The sequence below is a fragment of the Sciurus carolinensis genome, chromosome 12 (assembly GCF_902686445.1).
Source record: "Sciurus carolinensis chromosome 12, mSciCar1.2, whole genome shotgun sequence".
NCBI lineage: Eukaryota > Metazoa > Chordata > Mammalia > Rodentia > Sciuridae > Sciurus > Sciurus carolinensis.
In genome coordinates this window covers 108,219,756-108,241,506 of record NC_062224.1, presented here as the reverse complement: position 1 = coordinate 108,241,506, position 21,751 = coordinate 108,219,756, and the positions used below count along the sequence as shown (strand labels likewise).

General features: G+C 48.5%; 1 protein-coding gene across 1 annotated transcript in view; it reads left to right on the top strand.

Annotated features, from left to right (window-relative positions):
• The window catches only part of Pappa2 (pappalysin 2), a 249,632-nt gene extending 238,464 nt beyond the window's left edge, over positions 1-11,168 (top strand). The window contains 2 exon segments of the mRNA XM_047521747.1: positions 5,760-5,858; positions 7,949-11,168. Coding sequence (XP_047377703.1) covers positions 5,760-5,858; positions 7,949-8,023 — 174 coding nt within the window. The 3' untranslated portion in view covers positions 8,024-11,168.
• The last annotated feature ends 10,583 nt before the right edge of the window (positions 11,169-21,751 follow it).

Below are 21,751 nucleotides of genomic sequence, written 5' to 3'. Positions count from 1 at the left end.
ACATGGTAGTTCTATTTCTATTTCTTAAATTATTTTATTAGGGCACTACAGTCATATATCATAGTGGGGTCCATTCATACATGCATGGAATAGAACTGCCTCCATTTCAGTCTTTAGTGTGTCTTCTTCCCCTCCCCTCCTCCCTCCCCCATTCCTCTACCTCTACTCTACTGGTCTTCCTCCTATTTATTTATTTTTAATTGATGTTTTATAGATATACATAAAGATGGAATTTACTGTTGCATATTCACAGCATCATTTTGTCAGTTTCATTCTGCAATTTGCTCTTTTCCCGTCCCCCTTTGCTCCCCCTCAATCCCCTTTCTTTACTGCTCTCTCCTGGGTCTTCATGGGATCTTCTCCCCATCTCCTTCCCCTGCCCCACTTTTTTGCTCTAACTTCCACATCTGAGAGAAAACACTTGACCTTTGACTTTCCAAGTCTGGCTTATTTCACTTAGCTTGATATTCTCCATCCATTGTCAGACAATGCCATAATTTCATTCCTTTTTATGACTGAGTAAAACTCCATTGTGTATATTGCCACATTTTCTTTATTCATTCATCTGGTGACAGACACCTGGGCTGGTTCCATAACTTGGCTATTATGAGTGGTGCTCCTATGGACATTGATGTGCCTGAATCACTACGGCATGCTGAGGAACCTCCATGCTGTTTGTCACAATGGCTGGACTAATTTACATTCCTACCAACAGTAAGCAAGTGTTCCCTCTGCTCCATATCATTGCCAGCACTGGTGATCTTCTGTCTTATTGAGAAGCAAGTACTGTCCCTGAAGGTCCTCAAAGGCCTCCCGAGTTCTGCCTGAGATTCTAAGAGAGGTCCTAGAAAAGGACTCCACCTTTTATATTCTTTGCTGTCTTTGGGTATGAAACCCAGGCAGTACAGAAGTAGTAGGCTGAACCACGGTGTCTGTTTTGTGCAATTACATCAAAATACCTAAGACAAGGTAATTTAAAATAAGCAGAAATGTACTGACTCACTTTTCTGGAAGCTGAGAAATTCAAGGTCAGGGGACCGGCATCTGGTGAGGGCTTTCTTGAAGCACAAACTCATGGCAGAGGTAGAAGGGCCACAGCACGTGGCCGTGGAGGGGCAATGGAGGGGGCAGATGAGGGCAGATGAGGAGCTCTGATAATGGCATTAATCTCTTCATGGTTTAGTCAATTTTATATCACTGTGACCAAAGGAACTGACAGGAACAAAGGAGAGGAGGAAAAGTTTATTTTGGCTCGAGGTTTCAGAGGTTTCAGTCCATAGATGGTCAACTCCATAGCTCTGGGCCCGAAGTGAGGCAGCACATCATGGTGGAAGGACCTGGCGGAGGAAAGCAGCTCAGGACATAGCATCAGAAAGCAGAGAGAGTTCTGCTCTCCAGAGACAAAACATAAGCCACAAAGGCACACTCCTGGTGACCTACCTCCTCCAGCCACAGGCTATCTGCCTACAGTTTTCACTGGGTCAATCCACATTGGTGGATTAATCCACTGATCAGGTCATGACTTTTATAGTCTAACCATCTCACCTCAGAACATTCTCGCATTGTCCCACACACGAGCTCTGGGGGACGCCTTGTATCTAAAGCCAACACTTCATCAGGACAGAACCCTCATGCCTCAATTACCTCTTAAAACTCCTCTTCCTGTGGTTGCAAGGGCATTACACCAACGTGAGTGTGGGAGGGTGCAAACATTCAAGCCACTTGGAGTGAGAAGGACAGTGACGCTCAGGCGGATGTCACCATCCACTGAAGAGCCAGAGAAAGGGAAAGTAGTGACGGCTCGTCTACCTGTACACAGGACTTCATCCTGCTGCCAGGGCTCCCAGGCACTGGCCACAGCCACTGTGGAAAAGGGCTTCTCTGGGGCCTGCCGTAGCCCAGTGGATACGAAGAAATGGATGTGGGTCTGGCTGATCACTCACATGACTGGGAGACTGGAGAGAGAGACGAGTTGTTGGCATCAGGTCAAAATATGCTTGACCTCTCCCTGTCTACGACACTCCTTGACTAATAGGACAAGATTCGCCCCACTCCTTACCTACAGGAAGACGGTCCCTTCTGGCCAAGATCCCAGCCTGTAAGTCAGCAGAGCAGGTCTGAAGTGCAGACTGCCTTCCTAAAACCTCAGCATGGTCTCCATGCTACTGCAAGGTGTTGAAGAAAACGTCCCTTAATCTGATTCAAGGGAGGGAGGTATTATTAGCCAATCCAAGTTTGTGGTGCTTCCCTGAAGGAGGCCTTGGGATGGGCAGTCTGAGCTTCCACTGCCTCTTTATTTTCACCCTCTTCCTCCCCTTCAACAGCTCCCTCAGACTCCTCTTCAGAATCGCCCAGTCCCAACCCTTCTCTGTAGTGGCTAGATGTGGCAGGCAGCACCAACCCCTGAGAGCAGACTCTCCCACCCCCAAACCCTCAATTAAGTTTTCTCCTCATCTTGTTGCTAGCTCTGAGCTATCACACTGAGCTAAGATTCCTTACAGGGGGTTTCCTCAAGGGACAGAAGCAGGTTTTAATTATCTCCGTATCCCCATAATAGTACCTGGCCCGTGTGGGCACAGAGTAAGGAATGGTGAGAGATTCAATGAATGGCTACAACCACAGGCATCAGAGGGGACCGCCATCTCTCAGCTCTCGCTCGGGCAGAGAAGCTTTAAAAGAGGAGCTGCCGCTGGGCCAAAGGGGCTGCCCTCGCCCTGCTATGAGGACGCCGTGCTGTGGGAATAGCATTAATACATAAAGAAGAAATCAGGTTCACGACTGGCAAGTTTGCAAAGTGGTGTGCAGGTAGTACAGACGGTCGCACTGCCCTTCATGTGGCCCCCTCGACTTCCTGGGACACAGCTCACTCCAGGAGGTTGGCATGATAGCCTCCCTGTAACAACCAAAGAAGGGTAGCTCAGGCTGTCTCTCAGATTTACATAATTAATTGAGTTATAATTCTAAGGGCTTGGATGTCTGCCTCAAAGATAAGTCAGACCTGATGTGTGTGTGTGTGTGTGTGTATGTGTGTGTGTGTGGTGTGTAAGGAAGCACATCATTTAGGAAAGGGGAGAGCTTTCTAGTGCAGGAAAAAAAGCAGTGTTTGTGTTGATGGCTACGTGTACTATACATGGTTAAAAGGCAGGTGAATGGGAATTTTCTAAACATTTTTTTCTTTCATCAAAATGGTTACAATAAAAATGGCAAAGTGGCCCATAAAGAATAAGCTTCAGGTATTTGAAAAATGCACTTGAGTGCATTTCTGGTGTTACGGGTTAAAGTACGCATACGTTTGTGTGGTGAAACTCAGTCACCTGCATGGTGTGCCGGAGACCAAGCCCTCCCTGGGGATGTCTCCTGGGAGACATGGTGGCCCAGGCCCGACAGCTTGCAGTTGTTGAGGTTAGAATCTCCTACTCTACATCCAGCCTTCAGATGCTTTCAAACTTTGGATCAATTAGTCATTTTTCCCTCCTAGTTTTCCATTGTAACTTTGGACTCAAGCTGTCAAGCGTCCCAGGCACTTGTTGCCACGGGAGACTCTGTTTGTTGAGGGCGGAGTGGTTGTTTTTGGCAGGTTGGGTAGGAGCAGTTAATTCTAATAGGTATAGAGCACGTTAAATGTGTGGGTCTTTTCAACCTTTTCTCTGTGCTTCTGCAGCTTTTCATAAATTTCCTTCTCTTCCCAAATGATCATTTAAGAGTAGAAAAGAAGGAGCTTCTAGAAATCATCTGGGGCCATCACAACAGAAGTCTGAGGGGACCTGGAAAGGCTTACTGCCTTTTCCAACTTACCTTTCCTAGTGTTCTTGTGATGAGAAACCATCTGTGGTGAGGCCTTTGCAAAGAGTGATTTCCCAGGATTCTTTACTCAACCCATTCGAAGTGTAGGTTGTTCTTATGAAAAAGAAGATATCTTTAGACCCACCTTTAATTCTCCGTTGTGAAGAGCATACTTACTTGTGTATGAGAAACGTGTTTTGGATGCTCTTTGGATTTTTATAGAAAATTACATGGAAGAGAAAAAAAAGGAACAGATGAAGTTTTGTCAATGAGTCAGTCACGGTTGGAGGAGAAGGAACAGATGCAGTGTTAGCGGGGTAACATATATGCTAAACACTTGAGCAAGGCCTAGGAAACTGGGGGATCTCAGCAAATATCCAGTCCTCCCAGGAGGACTCAAGAGCATCCACAGGATGTGCCAGTTACATTTTGACTCTGATTATTTGGCTGCAACTTTGGACCCAAGTCCTGATGGTATGGTTGGTCCAAATTCTCCAGAGCTGGAGGGATTGGCTCCAGTGTAAGACAAACGCCCATCTCGGAATCTTTGTCTCTCATCCCGGCGAGGCCTGTGTTGAAAACAGGATTCATTCTCACTTCCTGCTCTCCGCTGACATTGCCTGCAGCTGTGCAGCAGCTGTTCTCCCCGCAGGAGCCGCAGCTTTGCAGAGGTTGGCAACCCGGTATACATCTGGAATGGGATGTGCAAATGACCTCAGGACCCCATAGAATACATCAAAACAGTGAAGTAATCACTTGGCCAAGCCCCTCTGACATAGCTCAAATGCTGAAAATCATTGAATGGCCATTTCTGAGTTCAGTGATGTATCTCATGGAAGCCCAGTGAAATAGGGAATGATCCTTCTAGTTGACATTTAGGGAGGCCAGGGAGAGAGAAAGTGATTTGAACATGGAAACTTGGAGGTGACCTTAGAATCCCAGAGTTCTGTGACCCACACAGTTTGTGCACAAGATGTGTGCTGAGACTACAGCTGGGCACGAACTTGGGCTGTTGAGCAGTCATGGCGCCTGAGTCGGTGGGCTGACCGCCCGCAGTCCAGGGTGCTATGGGCCGTGCTCCCCTGAGGTCGTTCCCTGGAGAGACAGTCCCGGGCTGCTGAGCTATTTATAGCTGCTTGTTGCTGTTCTTATCACACATTCCCTTTCAGGGGCGAAACACTCCATTAACTCTGGTTTCTTCTGGGCCCCTTTCCCATTTTGGTTCTTGTTAACTTGCAGCAGTAACAGGAGTAAGTGAAAATCTCACTTTCTCTGCTCTAAGCCTGGGTCAAGCTGCTGGGCCTCAGGTGGCCACATGTGTGGGAACATTTCTGTGCTAGCCCTGGTGTCCTCAACCCGAGGGCCACTGCCCTCGGGGCAGACATCAGTGTAGTCTGTAGAGCACACAAGTCTTTAAAGCACTGGTGCTAGAGTCTCTCGGCGCCAGTCTTGAGTGTACCAGAAGACAGGCTGGGGCCATGGTCCTCAGTGTGGGAGGAGCAGCAGGAAGCCGAGCTATGTGCCAGGCACTGCCTGAGCCCAGCAGCAGCTCTGTGACCTGGGTTGATTCTGATCATCTACGCATCCTGGTTTCTCACTGATAAAGTGGGACTTTCAAAACCAATCCTGTCTAATATATAGGTTTTCTCTGATAGTCAACGGGGCTACAATGTGTGAATCTTTCTGTAACCTGCATACGATAAAGACCTGGTATTTATAAGAAGGTGAAAAGTTGATCGAGGCATCTAATGACCCATTGCAGACCTTAGAGTAGGCCAGGAGCAGGAGTTGCAAGAGAAATCCGACAATGTCCTAGGTCCCATGGTCTTATCTCAAGGTTCCCAGCTTCTCGAGGATGTGTCCTGCCCTCAGGTGCTCACTGGGGTCTCTGGAGTTCCTTGGGGAGGGCGCCGGGCAGTGGGAAGGAGGGCCAGGCACAGAGAGACTGCTGGACTCTGACCTCAGCCTCCTCACAGCCTTTTCAAGCAGATGGTTGGTGCGATACGATCAACAACCGGGCCTACTGCCATTATGACGGAGGAGACTGCTGCTCTTCTACGCTCTCCTCCAAGAAGGTACACGGGGGCTCCTGGGGACGGCAGGGGGACGGCAGAGGGACAGTGGGCTGCAGGAGGGAAGGCAGGTTCTCCGGCCAGCTCTGCTTCAGAGCACATCAGACTTGGCTTTTAGTCACCAAGAGAATGATAATCACGTTAGAAGTTGTAAACATTGGAAGCTCTAAAGTGACAGGATTGAGGGTAACCGTCTTCAGTAAGGGTCCTAGATAATGCCAGTCCTCTCAGTCGTCAATCATAAACGCACTGGCCTTGGCTAATGAAAGTCTCTTGCCTGCTCATCATTGTCTGGGAAATTTCTCCCTGGGCAGGGAAAACAATGGTCTCCACCCGTGAGGACACTGGGTCCCGGTGGAGTGCTATCCCACTACCGTTCAGCTTCATGATCACATGAAGTCAGATGGTGCCATATAGTGACATTGCAGGCACGTGTACAACGGCTGCCGCTCACCACCTGAGTGCTGTCTGGACCAGACCCCAGCAGTAATCCTTGTCTCGATGCCCCCGATGGCCATTATTCTTGGCTCTGTGAAATTTATAGACAGGCTCAAGTGAAGTCTATAAAATTAAATAGGCTAAAATTTTGTAATAAAATAGGTAAAAATTCAAGTGCTCTGAAGATATTTGAAGTGAGTTGGCCAGTTTGCCGAACCAAAAACTGCAGCCGTTATATCCTTCCTTGTACCTGGCTCCACAATAAAGCCACACCTACCGTGGTCACCTCTACGTGGACCTGAGTGCTTTTCTTTCTTCGCTAACATTTTCTGCTGCCTCACTGTGTGCCAGATACTGTTCTTGCCATTCGCGGGAACTGACTTATTTAGCACAGAGCATGTCGGGGTTCATCATATCACTCTCCAATTTGGCCCTCTTCTGCTGTAAACATCAATAAATCCTGAACTAAGAGAAACAGATCAAGAGCTTGGATCCCAGGTCAGAAACCAGGCCAGCTATTTCTGTTCTGTCCTGTCTTGTGAAAATAACTGGTGAAGGAGCCCATCTCACGCAGGAAGGTCTGATGGTGGAGAAGAAAGCAGGCAGCTCCCTCCCCATCTCACGCTGCAGACCTACGACTCGTCTTAAATGGACACCAGAGCCCGTGGCCAATGCACACGAGAACCCAGGCTGCAGAGGCACACCCCCTCTGTTGACCCGTGTCACGCTTGACTTCATGTGTGCAAATGTGCTGGGATACGTCCCCTCACAACCCCACCCAGCTCCAGTTCGCTTGCCCAACCTGGGTCCATCTCTTCAGTGGGCTTGGACCCATCTTGTATGAGATCCTGTTCATTTTTATCTCATCTGATTGCCAATGGCCGAAGGGTAGAATCTCCGTCCCTTCTACACCATGTTTCCAAATGTCCAGTTCTCTCCCATGCTGGTCATGGACACTCAAGTAGGGGGCTCCTCTGCTGGTATCCGGGCAAGCAGGAGGAAAGCAACTCTTACTTGACCACTCCTGGCATAGAGGAGGGAGAATTGCCTGGAAAGAGGCAATACTGCCACAAACAGTGGGTGGAGATGGTGTGACACCATGCCAAAGCATACCTGGGCTCAGGAGGGCAAAACCTCATGCATACAAAGATGTCAAAGATGATCCTAGTGCCCCAGGAGCACTGAGGAGCGGGAGCCAGAGGGACAGTCTTCAGGGCTGGCTTTCCACAGAGTCCTTCCGCTGCCCTGCATTAAGTCAGTGAGCCCCTGGCCCTCCCTGGGGGGCGAGGAGGGATGCTCACATCAGTCCTTCTAACTTGCAAGAATTTTGTGAAGTATTAACAGCGACAAAAACCATAGTGTTAGACATCCTAGGTAACAGTAGAAGTAGTCCTAAGAGTCTGGCCAGATGAGCATCCTCCACCCATCAGTTTACTGAAACCACACACACCTCTGTTTCTGTTGTCCTTCTCACAGAAGGAAGGACAGTCTTGCTGAAATGACACTGTGTGTGAGAACTGAGTGCTCATTCCAGGTCCGTGATACTGACACATGGTCCCACTTCCTTCCGGACCGAGTGAGAACAGTGGAAGCTGGTGGAGGAGGGGTGCCTGGCACACACGTCCATTATTGCCACTTCTCTTTCATTCCCCTAGGTCATTCCATTTGCTGCTGACTGTGACCAGGATGAATGCACCTGCCGAGACCCCAAGGCAGAAGAAAATCAGTGACTGTGGGACCTGGGACTGAGCCCACCCCTCCTCTGCCCTGGAGGCAGGCAGAGCCAGCGGCCTCCACAGGAGGAAACACAGGGCAGGTGAAGGAGAAAGGTCATGAAGTGGAGGAAGGAGAGAGTGTGAGCTTTGTTAAGAAACAAGAGGATATTTGTAGGTGTCCACTGAAGCATCAAGTAGTCCACGTAGGGAGAATTAGAGCAGAAAGTTTCTTTACAGTGGCTGTTGATGAAAACAGGAAGGAGAAATCAGATAGAATAACAAGGACCCTCCTCCCTGTCTATATTCCACTCCACCCACATCACCTCCTGCCCGACTGACTCCCCACTCCGCACCCCGTGACTACTCAGCCCCACCAAATGTGTAACCCATTAGCAGAATGCTAGAAGGAAAATCACCAGGGACACTCTGTCAATAACTCATTTCAAATGGATTGTCACTTTTCAGGGCTTGTCTGCTCTAAACTGACCCTTTCCCTTCCTTTTGTGTAGTCTCTCTTAAATGATGAGGTTAGTTAATAATTCTTTATAAGTATTTAAACATAATTATATAAATATATTATATATTATATTTTTTGCTGTTTACTAAGCTGAAAATTATCCATTGTTCCACACATGCTGCTGTGAAGTTCATGTCCAAAATGAATGCTGAGGCTTTGAGGACAGAAACACAAGTTCTTCTGCCGTCTGTCTATGTGGAGGGATTGGCAGGTTAAATGGGAAGTGGAGGAGAGAGTTCAGATAGAATTCTGGATGGTAGCATGCCAGCTAATCATCTTTTTATACCCTGGGATCTGGGCCCACTTACCGGGGATAGGAGTTGCAATGATCGCACTAAGCAACATGGAAAGTTGGGTGTGAGACCCACTGCTGGAGAACAAGGCAGTGGTTCTTAAGTAGCCATCAAAAAAGAATGTATTATTTCTTCTCCATTTCTCAGAACTCTCCATTGGATTTTCTCCACTTTCATATGTGCCTATTCCAATGTGGCTGTCGACCAGCCGGTCAGCAAGTTTGTGTTAGGGCTCATCCCTGAGCACCAGGATCACAGAAACTCACACACTCTTTGTACTTGGCCTGTGGTCTCATCTTTGTTAGAATTCCCCAAGCCTGTTCATCATTCATAGCCACATCACCAACTGTTGATTTTCCAGGGGAAAATGTCTTGAAAATCACCCAGGAGAAAGAACAGGAAGAGATGGAAGACCAGGCAGGGATGGAGGAGCCAGAGGAGGCCACAGAGAGGTTAGGGGTCAGGCTGAATCAGGGCAGAGAGTGACAGGATGGAAGGAGTTGAGAAAATCTGGTCCTTGTTCCAAGCCCCCAAAGAAGACCACAGTGGAGCCTTTGAGCAACCAGCGTCTGAGATGAATTCTATTCAAGTGGGTGCATAAAACCTGTGACCCAGAGATTTCCACTGGGCAAGTGAAGGAAACAACATGGAGCAAGGCTGACACTCTGTGGGAGAATGAAGAATTTCAACTATTTAGGGTCCATTTTGTGGTCTTTCTCCTTTCCTGGTCAATAGATGGACCATGAGGTGACCACATCAGTTCCACCTCTGTTTGCATCCTGGGTTCTTTTGTTTGTTTGTCTGTCTGTTTTTGCACATGGCCTGTTGTAGTTACACTTTTTTTTGTGATAGTTTTGGGGTTAACCTTGGGGAAAGAGAGCAAGGAGCCAATTTCTGTTCGACACCCAGTCTTATCATCTTAGAAAGGGCCTTGAGCCATTTCCCTCTGAGTTTCTTCTCCAAGGAAAACCGGAGCAGGCCAATCTCAGAGCTCAACCATGGTCTCTGCACCATTGCTTTCTGCTCTGATTAAGTCTTCTACTCTTCCCATCAACACTGAAGCAATGGCTTTGCAAAAAAGAAAGGGAAAACGTTATCCACCACTATCAAAATATTACTCATGCTCAGCGCAAGGAAGAATAATATTCATGAATGAAAAAAATGAGGATAGAGCAATCTTCACATATCTGTGTGCATTGTTTAGAAGGAAGGCAGCATAGTCATTGGGAAGGGGAGGAGCAGAGTTTGCCCATTCGCAAATTCTTGTCCCCGGTATTCTAGTCGTTAGGGAAACTGCAGCCTAAATCCCACTCCCTGTCTGGGTCACCACTGTGCCCCTAGGAAAACAAGAAATTGTTCTTTCTGGGACCCTGATCGGCTTTAATATGGAGGACAGTGGAAAAGTTTAGATTCTCTATTTAAGCACACACTTAGTAAAATTGCTTTCTTGGGGAAAATATTCAAATTTCTGGACACATGTCAAGCTCTGTCCTGGGCAATCCTTCCTGCTGCGAAGGCAGACCCCTCATTATCTGGGGTGTCATCCAGCCCAGGGAGACCACGACCCCTCACAAGAAACACGGAGCCCGTGAATCAGGCCAATGGGCGCTGTGATTTGTCTCTCCGGAAGAGGAATGGTGAAGAGGTTTCTGTCCCACACTTCATTCTAAAGTACTTTGCTCTCTGTTGGTGACATCTGCGATTCACTCACCCCTGCTCTGGGGAAGGGAGAGGATAATTCCCGCAGTGTGAAAGGCCGCTGACCCTGAAGGCCACCTAGCTATGTCAGCGGTGGACATTCAGAGGTGGCAGGTTCTCCCAGTCCTTCTCACTGGCCCTAGTGTTATGAGCACCTTAGGCCACTGAGAATCAAAGGATTAGGATATCATGGCCACAGATCCCAGGGCCGCTCACACTTGCTCCATGTGTTGGTCTTCCTGCTGCTCTTACACACCCATGGAGTCATTAAGGGTCTTTCCCAGGGACTCTTCTGCCTATTTCTTCTTTTTCCTTGTAGCAAGGGGCTCTGGTGCCCATGTTGCCCAGGGCTGGCTGACTCCAATGACTAGCATGGCAGCCTTCAATCTGAGAGATACAGAGAAGAGGTCAGAGTGGGGAGAATGCATAGCTCCCAACAAAAAAGGACATCAAGAGCCCTTCTTGATGTCCCTCCCATCCCTCCACTGCACAGCATTGGACTTGACACTTCTATTCTGTGCGATCACTATTGAGTGTGTCAGTCAGCACCCAAGGGGTCAGTTTGATTGAAAACATAGTGAAAGGAGATGATCTACTGTATTGTAACGTAAAACAGCTACAACCAGTTATTTTGTAAGATTATAAGATGTTCATTAAAAAATCAGCACACAAAACGTGAAGCTTCTTTGGTGTTTTGCCCTTGGTTTGAATCATTCCGTCACTTCTGATTCACTTTCCATTGGCCTGTACCAGTTCCAGGCATCAGTCATTGGTTATGAGTGGATGGATTGTTCTTTTCAGTCATTTAAAAACTATTTTTTAAGAAATAGGATGTGTAAGGAAAATGAACATGAAAATTCACAAGAGGTGATACATACAAAGGAGAGTAGGCAGTGATTATGTCAAATGCCTCGGGAGTTGTGAAGTGACATGTAAGAATCCTTTAAGGTTCAGAAGAAATAAGCCTCACCCCTATATGGCAAAGGTAGGAGGCATTTGGAGGTTAGTTCATGAAGGATGCATATGATTTGATCGGCAGAAATGGGAGGGGGGGCATCAAAGAACACATTTGAAGATGTGAGGGTGCTGTGCATTATTGGACATCTCTGGAAGGTAGAACCCAGTTGGCATGTGCCAAGCATTTGGTAAACACAATCTTGTTTAATTCCCATGACAGTTCCAAACATCACATAGTCTCGCTTCACAGATGAGATCGGCAAGCCCCAGTCTAGAGGAGAAAGCTCTTCTGAGTCACATGACTAAGTCAAGTTCTAGCCTGGTCTGTGGGAGTCCAAGATGTAAGAAGAGAAAGAAAAATGGTGATAAATAAGATGTGGAGAGGTGGAAAGCATGTCCGCGAGGGTCATCACTGACAGAAAAGGGAAGCCAGAGGAGCAGCCTGCTGACCAAGAGCAAGTGCTTGCTTGGTTCATAAACTCGGTCTGAGGACCAGGTAGATGATTAGTTGGGAATGTTATGTGAAAGGCCCTCAGCTCTCTGGAGGAGGCTTTGCAGCCGGGTCACTATGGTGCTAAATTCCCTGGTACGCCAGGCCCCATCTGGCTGCTTGAATGGCCAGGTGGGTGGCAACACACCTATAAGCCATTTGGGAAGAACTGGATAGGATTGTTGCAAATATGAGCTTGGAAGTTGGCAGAGAAGTTTGTGGTTAGAAATAAACATTTTATAGTGAAAAGAACATTACCTGACATTCTTACTAACGATTTATAAAGTGCTTTCATATGCTTTATGGCTACCGATGGGCTGCGCAGAGCAAGAACAGTTTTGTTTTGTTTCTTCCATTTTCTACATGAAGAAACTGAGACCCGGGTCGTTGGAAAGTGTAAATCCATGTATCGAAGCGCAGGTTGCCATGGGGATGTGATGTGTCTTCCACACCATATTCAGCTGCAAGCCCCAAGAGTGAACCCAGATTCTGTTGCAGGGGAAAGTTTCACATCTTTTCACTTGCTTGTGTTTCAAGGTGTTGGTTGGTGCCCTGTGGCTTTCTGAGCAGCTGAGTCTACTTCCTCGCCTGCGTGTTGTCCGTGGCAAGTGGCAGGAAAGCTGAGGGCATACCGTCCAGGGCTCTTTCCTCATGCCAGGCCCTGAGTGTAAGCAGATGCCCTTGTGCATGTCAGTCCGGACAGCTGGACAGAAACATGTGGCAAAGCTGCCTTCTTCCTAAGAGTTTCCCCAGGAAGAGTCCTGGACAGAGACTTTGGAGCTCTGGTGTCCATTGACTGGCAAACTTAAATGACATGGTGAGCCATCCATAACTGGAGGACTCACTAGGCTCAGATTTAGACCATCCAGACGATGAGCAACTCCGGGAGGGGAAGGGTAATGAGAAGACTGAAGACTTAAAAATGGTGCCGGGGCATCTCAGGAGCTGGCTTTGGGTCATCTCTTTTTATGTCACCCTAGGAAGACCACCATTCTGGACTCCTGGTATTTCAGGTTTCACAATGTTTGGCCCAGAAGAATGGGGGTGGGGGGTAGTGATGAGAATCCTGTATCTCACAATGATCTGTGTCCACAAACCTCCTACATCACCTTGAATATTTGCCCTGGAAAAAGACAAGACCAGTTTAGAGAATTGATGGGCATTCTCCAGTCAGTGGTGGCCCGAGTCTACCTAGGTTTTAGTGAACATTTCCTGGCAGAATCAGTCTGGTGGTCAATGCAGGAGTGTGCAATGCTCCGTTCAGCTCCTTGCTCTTGATTGATTTGCCTTTTTCTGATCCCGCCAGTCGATCTTTAGGTCACCTTGCTAAGTGTCTGTAAGAACTGGTGTGACAACCTACCAGTCTAATCTGGTCAACATTTCCAGTGACCATAATAAGAGTACTTCTGAACTCTGAAAGACAGTTCGGAGTAACAATAATAGTTCCCAGTAACTGCAGTTTGCTAATGGTTTTTCAAATCAAATTTTCTCCTAAGGATAATTTAATATAGACAAGCTTCCTTTTCTTTGTCTTTGTCCACATAAAAGTCACTTATTTGAATGCAAAAGATAAAAGTAAATAAAGGAAGAGTGTGGGCTTTTCTCCTCATTAGCTAACTGCTATCTGAAGGCAGTTGCCTTTTTAAAACGTTTATAAGCACACAAGTCACATACTTAAATCTCACAGAAGGCTGTCAAAGTTATAAAATTTCCCCATATCACAATTAATGTGCAATTCCAAGTGTTTTCTAAATAGTGAGACAAGTTGTATTAGGGCACAAATGACTTCCAAGTAATGACTTGGTTGGTGGTGGCTCCACTGCTTTAGAATGACTTGTACAAGGGTCCCTACGGCTTTTGAAAATACTCAAGTAGTCTCCATGCTGGGAGATGGTGCGTATGGACTCAGAACTGCTCATCTTCTGTCCCAGAGGGAGGCAGGAAGCAGGGGTGACTGTCTGGATCTTGAAAGCTAAATCATAGGACAGATTGGTGACCCGAGACCCACCGGCGGCAGCATGGTGACCTGCTAGGATGGAGGCCGAGGCTGTCAAGCCTAATGAATTGGAATTGGAATTCCGGCTCCAACACAAACGAGATAGTCATCTAGTTCCTAAATCTCGCTGAGCCTCATTTTCCTAAATTCTTAACCTTCCCAGCGCTCTGCCCAGCACAGTGCCTAACTATGCTCCCGAGGAGCAGGGCTTGAGGATTGAGTGGTGGAGGCGATGAGAAGTTTGAAGGATGAGGCCAGGCGTGGTGGCACATGCCTGCAATCCAGCTACTAGAGAGGCCAAGGCAGGAGGATCACAAGCTTGAAGCCAGCCTCAGCAATTTGGCAAGACCTTTCCTCAAAAATAAAAGGCAAAAATGGTAGGGAATGTCATTCAGTGGTAAAGTGCCCCTGGGTTCAATCCCCAGTACCAAAACCAAAATGTTTGATGTTGGAGAGGAGCAGGGAACTGCCTTTATTCGAATTCTAAGAACTTCACGTCCTCAGACACCATGATACTCTGACATGAGAGGGTTTCTGAGCTGTATGCCATCGTTCATTCTGTTCTCGGGGTGGTTAGAGCAGATGGAGACTCCCGAGTGGTTCGACTGCCAGAAGATGTTCCAACCCACTGATCCAGAGAGAAGCAAAGTGGATTTGTAGGGTAATAGTGGTAAAGCTTGGCACTGAGAAAAAGGAAGTAGGCTAAGGGCAAAAAAATGGAGCTCGCAAAAAGTGTTTGTAAACTCAGTGGGAATCAACCTGGAAAATGGCATTAGCTTTGTGGAACGGGGGCTATTTTCTTCAAAAGACGGCTGAATCTCTGAATCTATCACGTGTAGAACAGCACTATCTGATGAAGATTTGTAGTGATGTGGATGTTTTAGGTCTGCATTGTCCAGTTTAGAGACCACAGGTGCACGTGGCCATCTAGTCCTTAAAGTGTGACTCATGAGATAAAAGAATTGAATTTTAAATTTTGCTTAATTCCAATAATTTAAATGTAAATAACCACATACAGCTTGTGGGCCACACACATGTAGCATTTGATTTGCTTTTAAAAAAGATGCTCTGGGAATGATTTATTTATATCTCATAGCTGACATAAGGATATATCATGCTCACTTGTATATTTTGGGTTTTATTCTGGTAGTTCGGGAAAACAAATTGAATACATCATCTATAGATTGAATTGAATTGAATACATCATCTATAGATATTGATCTATATATCCAGAAACCTCAAACCATAAATTAGAAAGCAAATAAAAAGGTCCCCTTTTGTAAAACCTATGCATAATGTTTTTAACAGATAAGGGAGCAGAATCACCTCTGGCAAGTCAGACAGTGGGCCCAATCAAAATGGGTGACCATTTTGGGAAATCAGACAGCGACTGAGGAGCAATGAATCACTTAACTTAAATGAGATATGAGAAATGTTCAGAGAGGCACAAAGAAGCTTGAGGCGGTATATCCAGTGAGTGGTAGAGCCAGGAAGTGCTCAGTGGTCGGTCTCCTAGTGTCTATGCGTTCACCCACCACGCTGTGCTAGCCCGTGCCTTTTCCTGGGAAACCATACACATAAAGCACTGTGCTTGGTTTGGTAGGTCTTTACACTTGAAAGGATTCCCCAAAGACGTATCATCTACTATGACCCTTCCTTCCATGAGCTGTCCTGACTGAGACTTGATCCAGTGCTAAGGACTCACCATCTCCCAGAGCTGCACGGTTTACACTCGACCCTCTCTGGCCTTAGGAAGGCAAAAAACAACTACTTGGCTGGTGTCACGTGCGGCAAGGAGGAGTCAGTGAGAATAAATTTGGTCCAAATCAATTGGCTTTTATTTGTTGCTAATCACACAAGTATTTTAATTATCTTAGCTCTCATCACACCAATATCACACATTACTTAATCACTAAATTAGAATACTATACGCCCAGAGTAAGCAAGACTCACTCCTTACTGAGACCCGTTCCTGAGGTCCACTCCTGTGAGACGTGTCTTAAGTCGAAGGGCAGCGACTCCGGGAGATCAGTCAGGAAGACAGCTCAGGAGATCTCGCTGCGGAGCTCCCTCCGGCCGGAGTCCTGATCTGCGAGGACGGTTGGAAGGTGAAGGAGGAGGGTGAGGCAGCTCCAAGGTCACCTCCCCAGGAACATCTCGGTCAGGACGACGGACGTTCCAGCAGGCCAACGTGAGCAAGTCAGTGCGTCTCCTCCAGGCTTGGTGCAGAACGGGCATTATCGATGTCAGCTGGAGACTGAGCAAGGCTCAGTCATGAGTCCTTATAAATCCTTCTCATCAAGCTCTACCAGCCGGTCTTGGTCAGGAGGAGTCAGTCACATGTCTGTCTTACTTGGGGCAACATCAATCTTATCCTGGGGTAACATTACATCATTACATCATCACAGTGCACAGCACTCAAGTTATTTTATAAGTTAAGTTTTACAGAATGCACTGCACACAAAATGTCACACATTTAATTTGCTCCTTACAGCTGGTAACCTGGTTGTTGCAGTTCAGTATGTTTTTACTGAGTACCTGTGATGTGCCAGGCACTAGGGATACCGTGGTGAACACTAGAGGCCTGGTCTCTGCTCTAGGATCCTGGGGACAAGCTGAAGGAGACAGACAATATGCACACCGGTGGATCCATGGGCCAGGGCGGAGCCCTGAGGAAAACAGGGTGCAGCAAGGGGCGAGGAGGGCAGGGCTGGGCAGGGCTGTGTGTGCAGGGCAAGTCCCCAGTGCTCCTGGCAGATGGAAGGAAGGGAGGGAGGGAGCCAGGCACAGGACGCCAGTCAGAGGGTGCGACAACTTCACGTGGGTGAGAAGAGCAGAGCCACCCTCACTGGAGAAGGGAGGGGTGGGCGAGGGCAGAGGGGTACGGAGGGTGGAGAGAGCGTCCAGGGCCTCCTTGGCCTTGGTCACGGTGCAGTTTCCTGTACCTCCACCCAGCCGCGGACACGTCCTCCTTCACATCATCCTCCCCAGTCTACTTCCCCGAACCCCCACGGCTTCTCCCCTGAACAGTCCTTGCAAGCCCCTGTCCTGCTTCTTGCCCAGCTTAGCCCTCCTGGCAGCCCGAGTCCCCATCAGTCCTTTTCAAACGGAACTCCCATGGCGTCCTGCATTACCAGGGCAAGGACTTCCCATCTCTGCCTTCCTGAAATGCCCTACAGGTCGGGGCACAGCAGGTCTTCCCACTGAGCCACCGGGGCTTCTGGGCATGAGCTCTGGGGCCCTGCTGCAGGGGCTCCTCCCCGGCCCTGGGGCCCCCGCTGTGCCTGGCCATCCCTGCTCTGGGTCCTGCTTTCTGTCTCCACATGCCGAGAATCCTGCTCCTTGTCCCAGGTGCTCCTCGTGGGTCCCCATTTCATGAAACCTTTCTTCTTCCCCCTATTTGCTACTTATTGGTTCTTTGACCCCTTGTTTTTCTCTTTGGATAATCAGTGAACTTTCTGATATTGTTCTTAGCTTTACGCTTGCCTCCCACTGCTCAGCTATGAAATCTTTGAAGGCAGGTGAGCTCCGGGCTCCACTGAGCCTTTGTGAGAATTAGAAAAACATCCTTCATCAGGATAAAAACAATCCAGTGTCAGAAACCAGGTCCTGAAAATCCAGTCTGCACAAGCAGGACCTCTGGACACATCCACCCGTTGGACCAGGGAGCCTGGGCAGGACACGTCTCACACTCTGCTGGTGGCCCTAGAGATGCCGTCCTACCCATTTTGAAATCTGGCACTGCCTTGCTTGAAGTCTGCCAAAGAAACACTACACATATGCAGCTGATCAACCCTGATGTTATGGATGTGAATCCAGAAGAAAGAGGATGCTTTGTTTGTGTTTGGGGTTGGGGTGAGTGGGCCTATGGACACTTGGGGTTTATGCTTTGATTGGTTCTTTGCCAAGAGTCCAAGAAGTGTTGGGAATACAAGACCAACGCAGAAGACTGCAGGTTTGAGTACAGAGCATCAAAATGACCCCTCCCCAGTTCACCATCAAATTTGGGGCTCACCAGTCAGTTTTATATTGAGGCACACTCCTGCTCAGATTAACAGATGTGTATGCACAACTCAGGGACAGGTGTGTCGCCACAGGAGTTGGAAGAAGTAACTGCAGATCAGGCAAGATATGGCATCCAAGAAGCAGGCTGACCTGAGACCAGGCTGGGTGGTCTTGAGCAAAGCAGGCGATGACATGAGATTCAGTTTTTCCCTCTGTGAAATGGAATAATAATATCTCCCAACTTAAAGAATTGTTATGCAGACTTGGTACAATGCCTGTCAAATGCCTGTCTCGGAGCTGGCGCTTCAGAAGTGGTTGTTGTATTGCCCTTGGTAAATTGAAATGTCCTTGCTATAGAAGGACCAAGAAGAAACTTAGTAGTGGGGACAGAAGTCAGCTGGCTTCTGAATTTCCCTGCACTTTTTGTCAAAGGATGTGTTGCTTCAATAGGCGCTCTCTCTCTCTCTCTCTCTCTCTCTCTCTCTCTCTCTCTCTCACACACACACACACACACACACATAAAATTAAGTGTTCCATGAACTTTTGGCTCTGTTTTAAATACAATTTCATTTAAAGCCATGCCATGTTCCAGTTTGAGGTCCCATATTAAATAATTAGAATGTGACCCTGATTCCAAATATTAAGGGAGGGAAAGTTTTTATATAAAAACTATTGTCAACAAGACAATATAATTTGCCAGCTATTTCAGAAAGCCAGGCCAGTGCCAGAGCTTATCCCAGGGCTGTGCCTGGGCAGCAAGCTCACTAACGAATGATCCACACCCACGCACAATAATGCTGGAGTCAACCAATTTGCCTTGATTTGCCTTGGTGAGGTGCAGAGGGCACGGCTGAGGTCCTGCTTGGGCAGAGTCTCGGAGGTTCCCCTAGGTTAGCGGAAGTTCCCAGGCATGTGCTTCAGGCCTGACTCTCAAAGCGATCATGGTAGACATCCTGGGCACTTGTGTACCGATGCGTGCTCATCCAGAGCGTGCAGACTGTAGACTCAAGGCCGGGTGTGAAATCCCAGCCCAGGGAGGCCTGGGGCAGACATCTTGGAGGGCCACAGGCTCGTTCAAAGGGGTGACACTAGTAATCCTTGAAAGCGCTTGGCCCAGGGCGTGTTCCAGGTGAGCTCCTTTCCCATGGTGTAGATGGGGCTCAATAAACACTTATTAATAAACATCTGTCGGTAAGTGAGAGAATGCTCGTCCTCCCTTTGCGATGAAGAGCCCCACGCCATGCCATTATCCTTTCCAATGTGCTAAAAATATCTCCTCTCACGTCCAGGTTTCATCAGGCTCATCTCAGAGAAGAGCTTCCTCTGCCAGGTGAGGCTAGTCAAGAGGTAACAAGACGGAAAAAGGTTGAGTCTGGAGGAAGGAAGCTAGGTGGAAAGACCTCGAGGTGAAGCAAGCGCGGGCTCTGCTGACATCCAGGCTCCAGACCGCCTTCCTTCCAGGTCGCCGAGCCCGCACTGCCCTCGCCCCTGCGTTCTTGCAGGTTTCCTATGGATGACTGGCTAGTGAATAGCATCTAGTCTTTGGGTTTCTGACACAAGCTGGTCTAACCTCAGACTCTTTTGTGCCTCTGTCACCATATACCACCACTGAACATGTGTCTTCTCTGGGATTAACTGGAGGGGCCTTGAGATCCCAGGTCCACCTCCACAGGAAGAATACCATCCTCCCTCGAGAAGGGCAGGAAGCACAGGGAACAGCGGAAGTCAGCTTCTGTAGGTGGGGACGGTCTCAAAGCAGTTCCTCGGGCCCTGAGGAATGGGTTCAGGGTTTGGGGGAAGAAATCGTTCATAGATGGAGTCTCTTTTGGCTCTGGAAGGAGTTTTCCAACTTTCTCCTGGGAGGCCCCGTTCTGTGGCTGGCGGTAGGAAAACCTACCCTGGGAGGCCTGCTTGTCTTTTCCACTCCTGTCTTCATCCTGAGCATTCCTGAGAGGTACAGGCAGTCCCTGCCCGTGGCCTGGCCCCGGGCTCTGTGGGAAGGAATGCGGCTACTCTCAGACATTCCAGCTGTTGCTCAAACCCAGTGGCACTTCATTAAGTCCGGGCCACACCCTCTCCTCTGAGTGTTTGCTGGTTTGCCGTGGCAACCAAATACCCTTTCTGTATGTCCCCCTCCTTGCCACACATCAGTCAGTTCCATCACCGACACCTCCAGTGCAAGCCCCTTTCAGTCCCTTCCTAGCTGCCAAGGGACACAGAGGCCACAGGGTGAGGATCAAAACATCTGCCCCTGCCCGATGGCCAAGAGTGAGACTGCTTGGAAGGTCGGAGGTCTCATGCAGTGACTCACCTTGGTGGTATAGACACAGCTGCCGGATGGGGGAGTTAGAACATTTCTGCTCCGGAACCATATGGACAGCCAAGTAGCTGGTGTGAGTCTGTCTGAGAGTAGGACCTGGCTCGCGGGTGGAGCAAAGGCTTATACTGTGACTCTTACGCCAGCGTAGGTCAGAACTCAGTGAGATCAGATGGGAGGAGTTCCAGAGTTCCGTTTCTCCGAGAGCCAATAAACACCTCTCACCGGGAGTCTTGACAGGACACGGGCCAGCTCCACAGTCACTCCTTCCCCAGGGCAGAGAAGGACTGCTTAGGCCCGGATGAAGCACATGACTTAGCATTGTAAAGACTGCTGCATTTCCACCAGCCAAAGACGTCCAGTGTGGCTGCATATGAGAAGTGCACGTGCCCGCTTCCTATCCCTCCCGAACAAAACCAGTCCAGCAAAACAGCTCAATGGATCAAGTTTTGCTCTTAGTTTGGGCTTCTCTCCATGTCGAGCTCCTGCAGAAGGACGGTGATTTAAGCAAGGTCGCAAGCAGGACGGCAGAGAGCCGTGCTGAGCAGCTGCCCTGCCTCGAACAAGTTCCCTACGGTCTCCAGGTCAGAGTGTCCACATGGGTAGAGTATGGACGGTGGTAGTGATGTGCTCGGGGACCATTAGGTGAGAGAAGCCACGTAAAGGGGCTGATATGATGTAGCACATAGCGAGCCATCAGTGAGCACTAGTTAGATGCTGTTAAACGCAACAGCATCTTCATCACCAGAAGATATTTCCTGCAAGATGGTAAAAGTTCTTTGAGGAAGTTAAAAACTCAGCCAGATCTTTGGCACATAAAAAGGATGCATAGTACGAACTTGAAACGTCTCTTTCTCTGCCAACCGCATTGTCAAGGAAAGCCAGCTAGGAAAGGGTACTATTGGTGAGCACGTAGCTCCAGCCCAGGCTCCAGGGAATCAGAAGGGGACCCACCAGCATCCATGTTGTTGAGCATCTAGACGGCACTGTATTAATGACCTTCAAAAGTTTTCTCAGTTGCCCCCCCAAGCGACTTGTCATGGTTAATCAGGTTAATCGGCTATGGTGACGGTTCTCAGGCCCACCCTTCGGTGCTTTCTTTGTGATGCTGCTGTTGGAACCCTGACAACTTGGAGTCCCTCGTCAGTCAGGCCCATGCTAGGCCTTGTCAGCCGGAGGCACTTGGGGGAGACTGAAAGGGAGAAGGAGCCAGAGGTCAGCTTGCTGTCCCTGTCGGCGTCACCCTGCAGGGACTCTTCACCACGGCAGCATCCCTCATCATTGCCCACTCAGAGAAACAGACCTTACCCGCCGAGAAGTTCCAGCACCAGGCAAATGGCCTCTTCTTCATGAGGGCACCTCGTTTCTGGTAAGCCAGCTTCCTCCTCCGCCCCAGCCCCAGGGCGGGGCAGAGATGACCGATACCACTGCGCCATCTCAGCTTAAAGTAGTTCGGCTTTTTGATCCTGT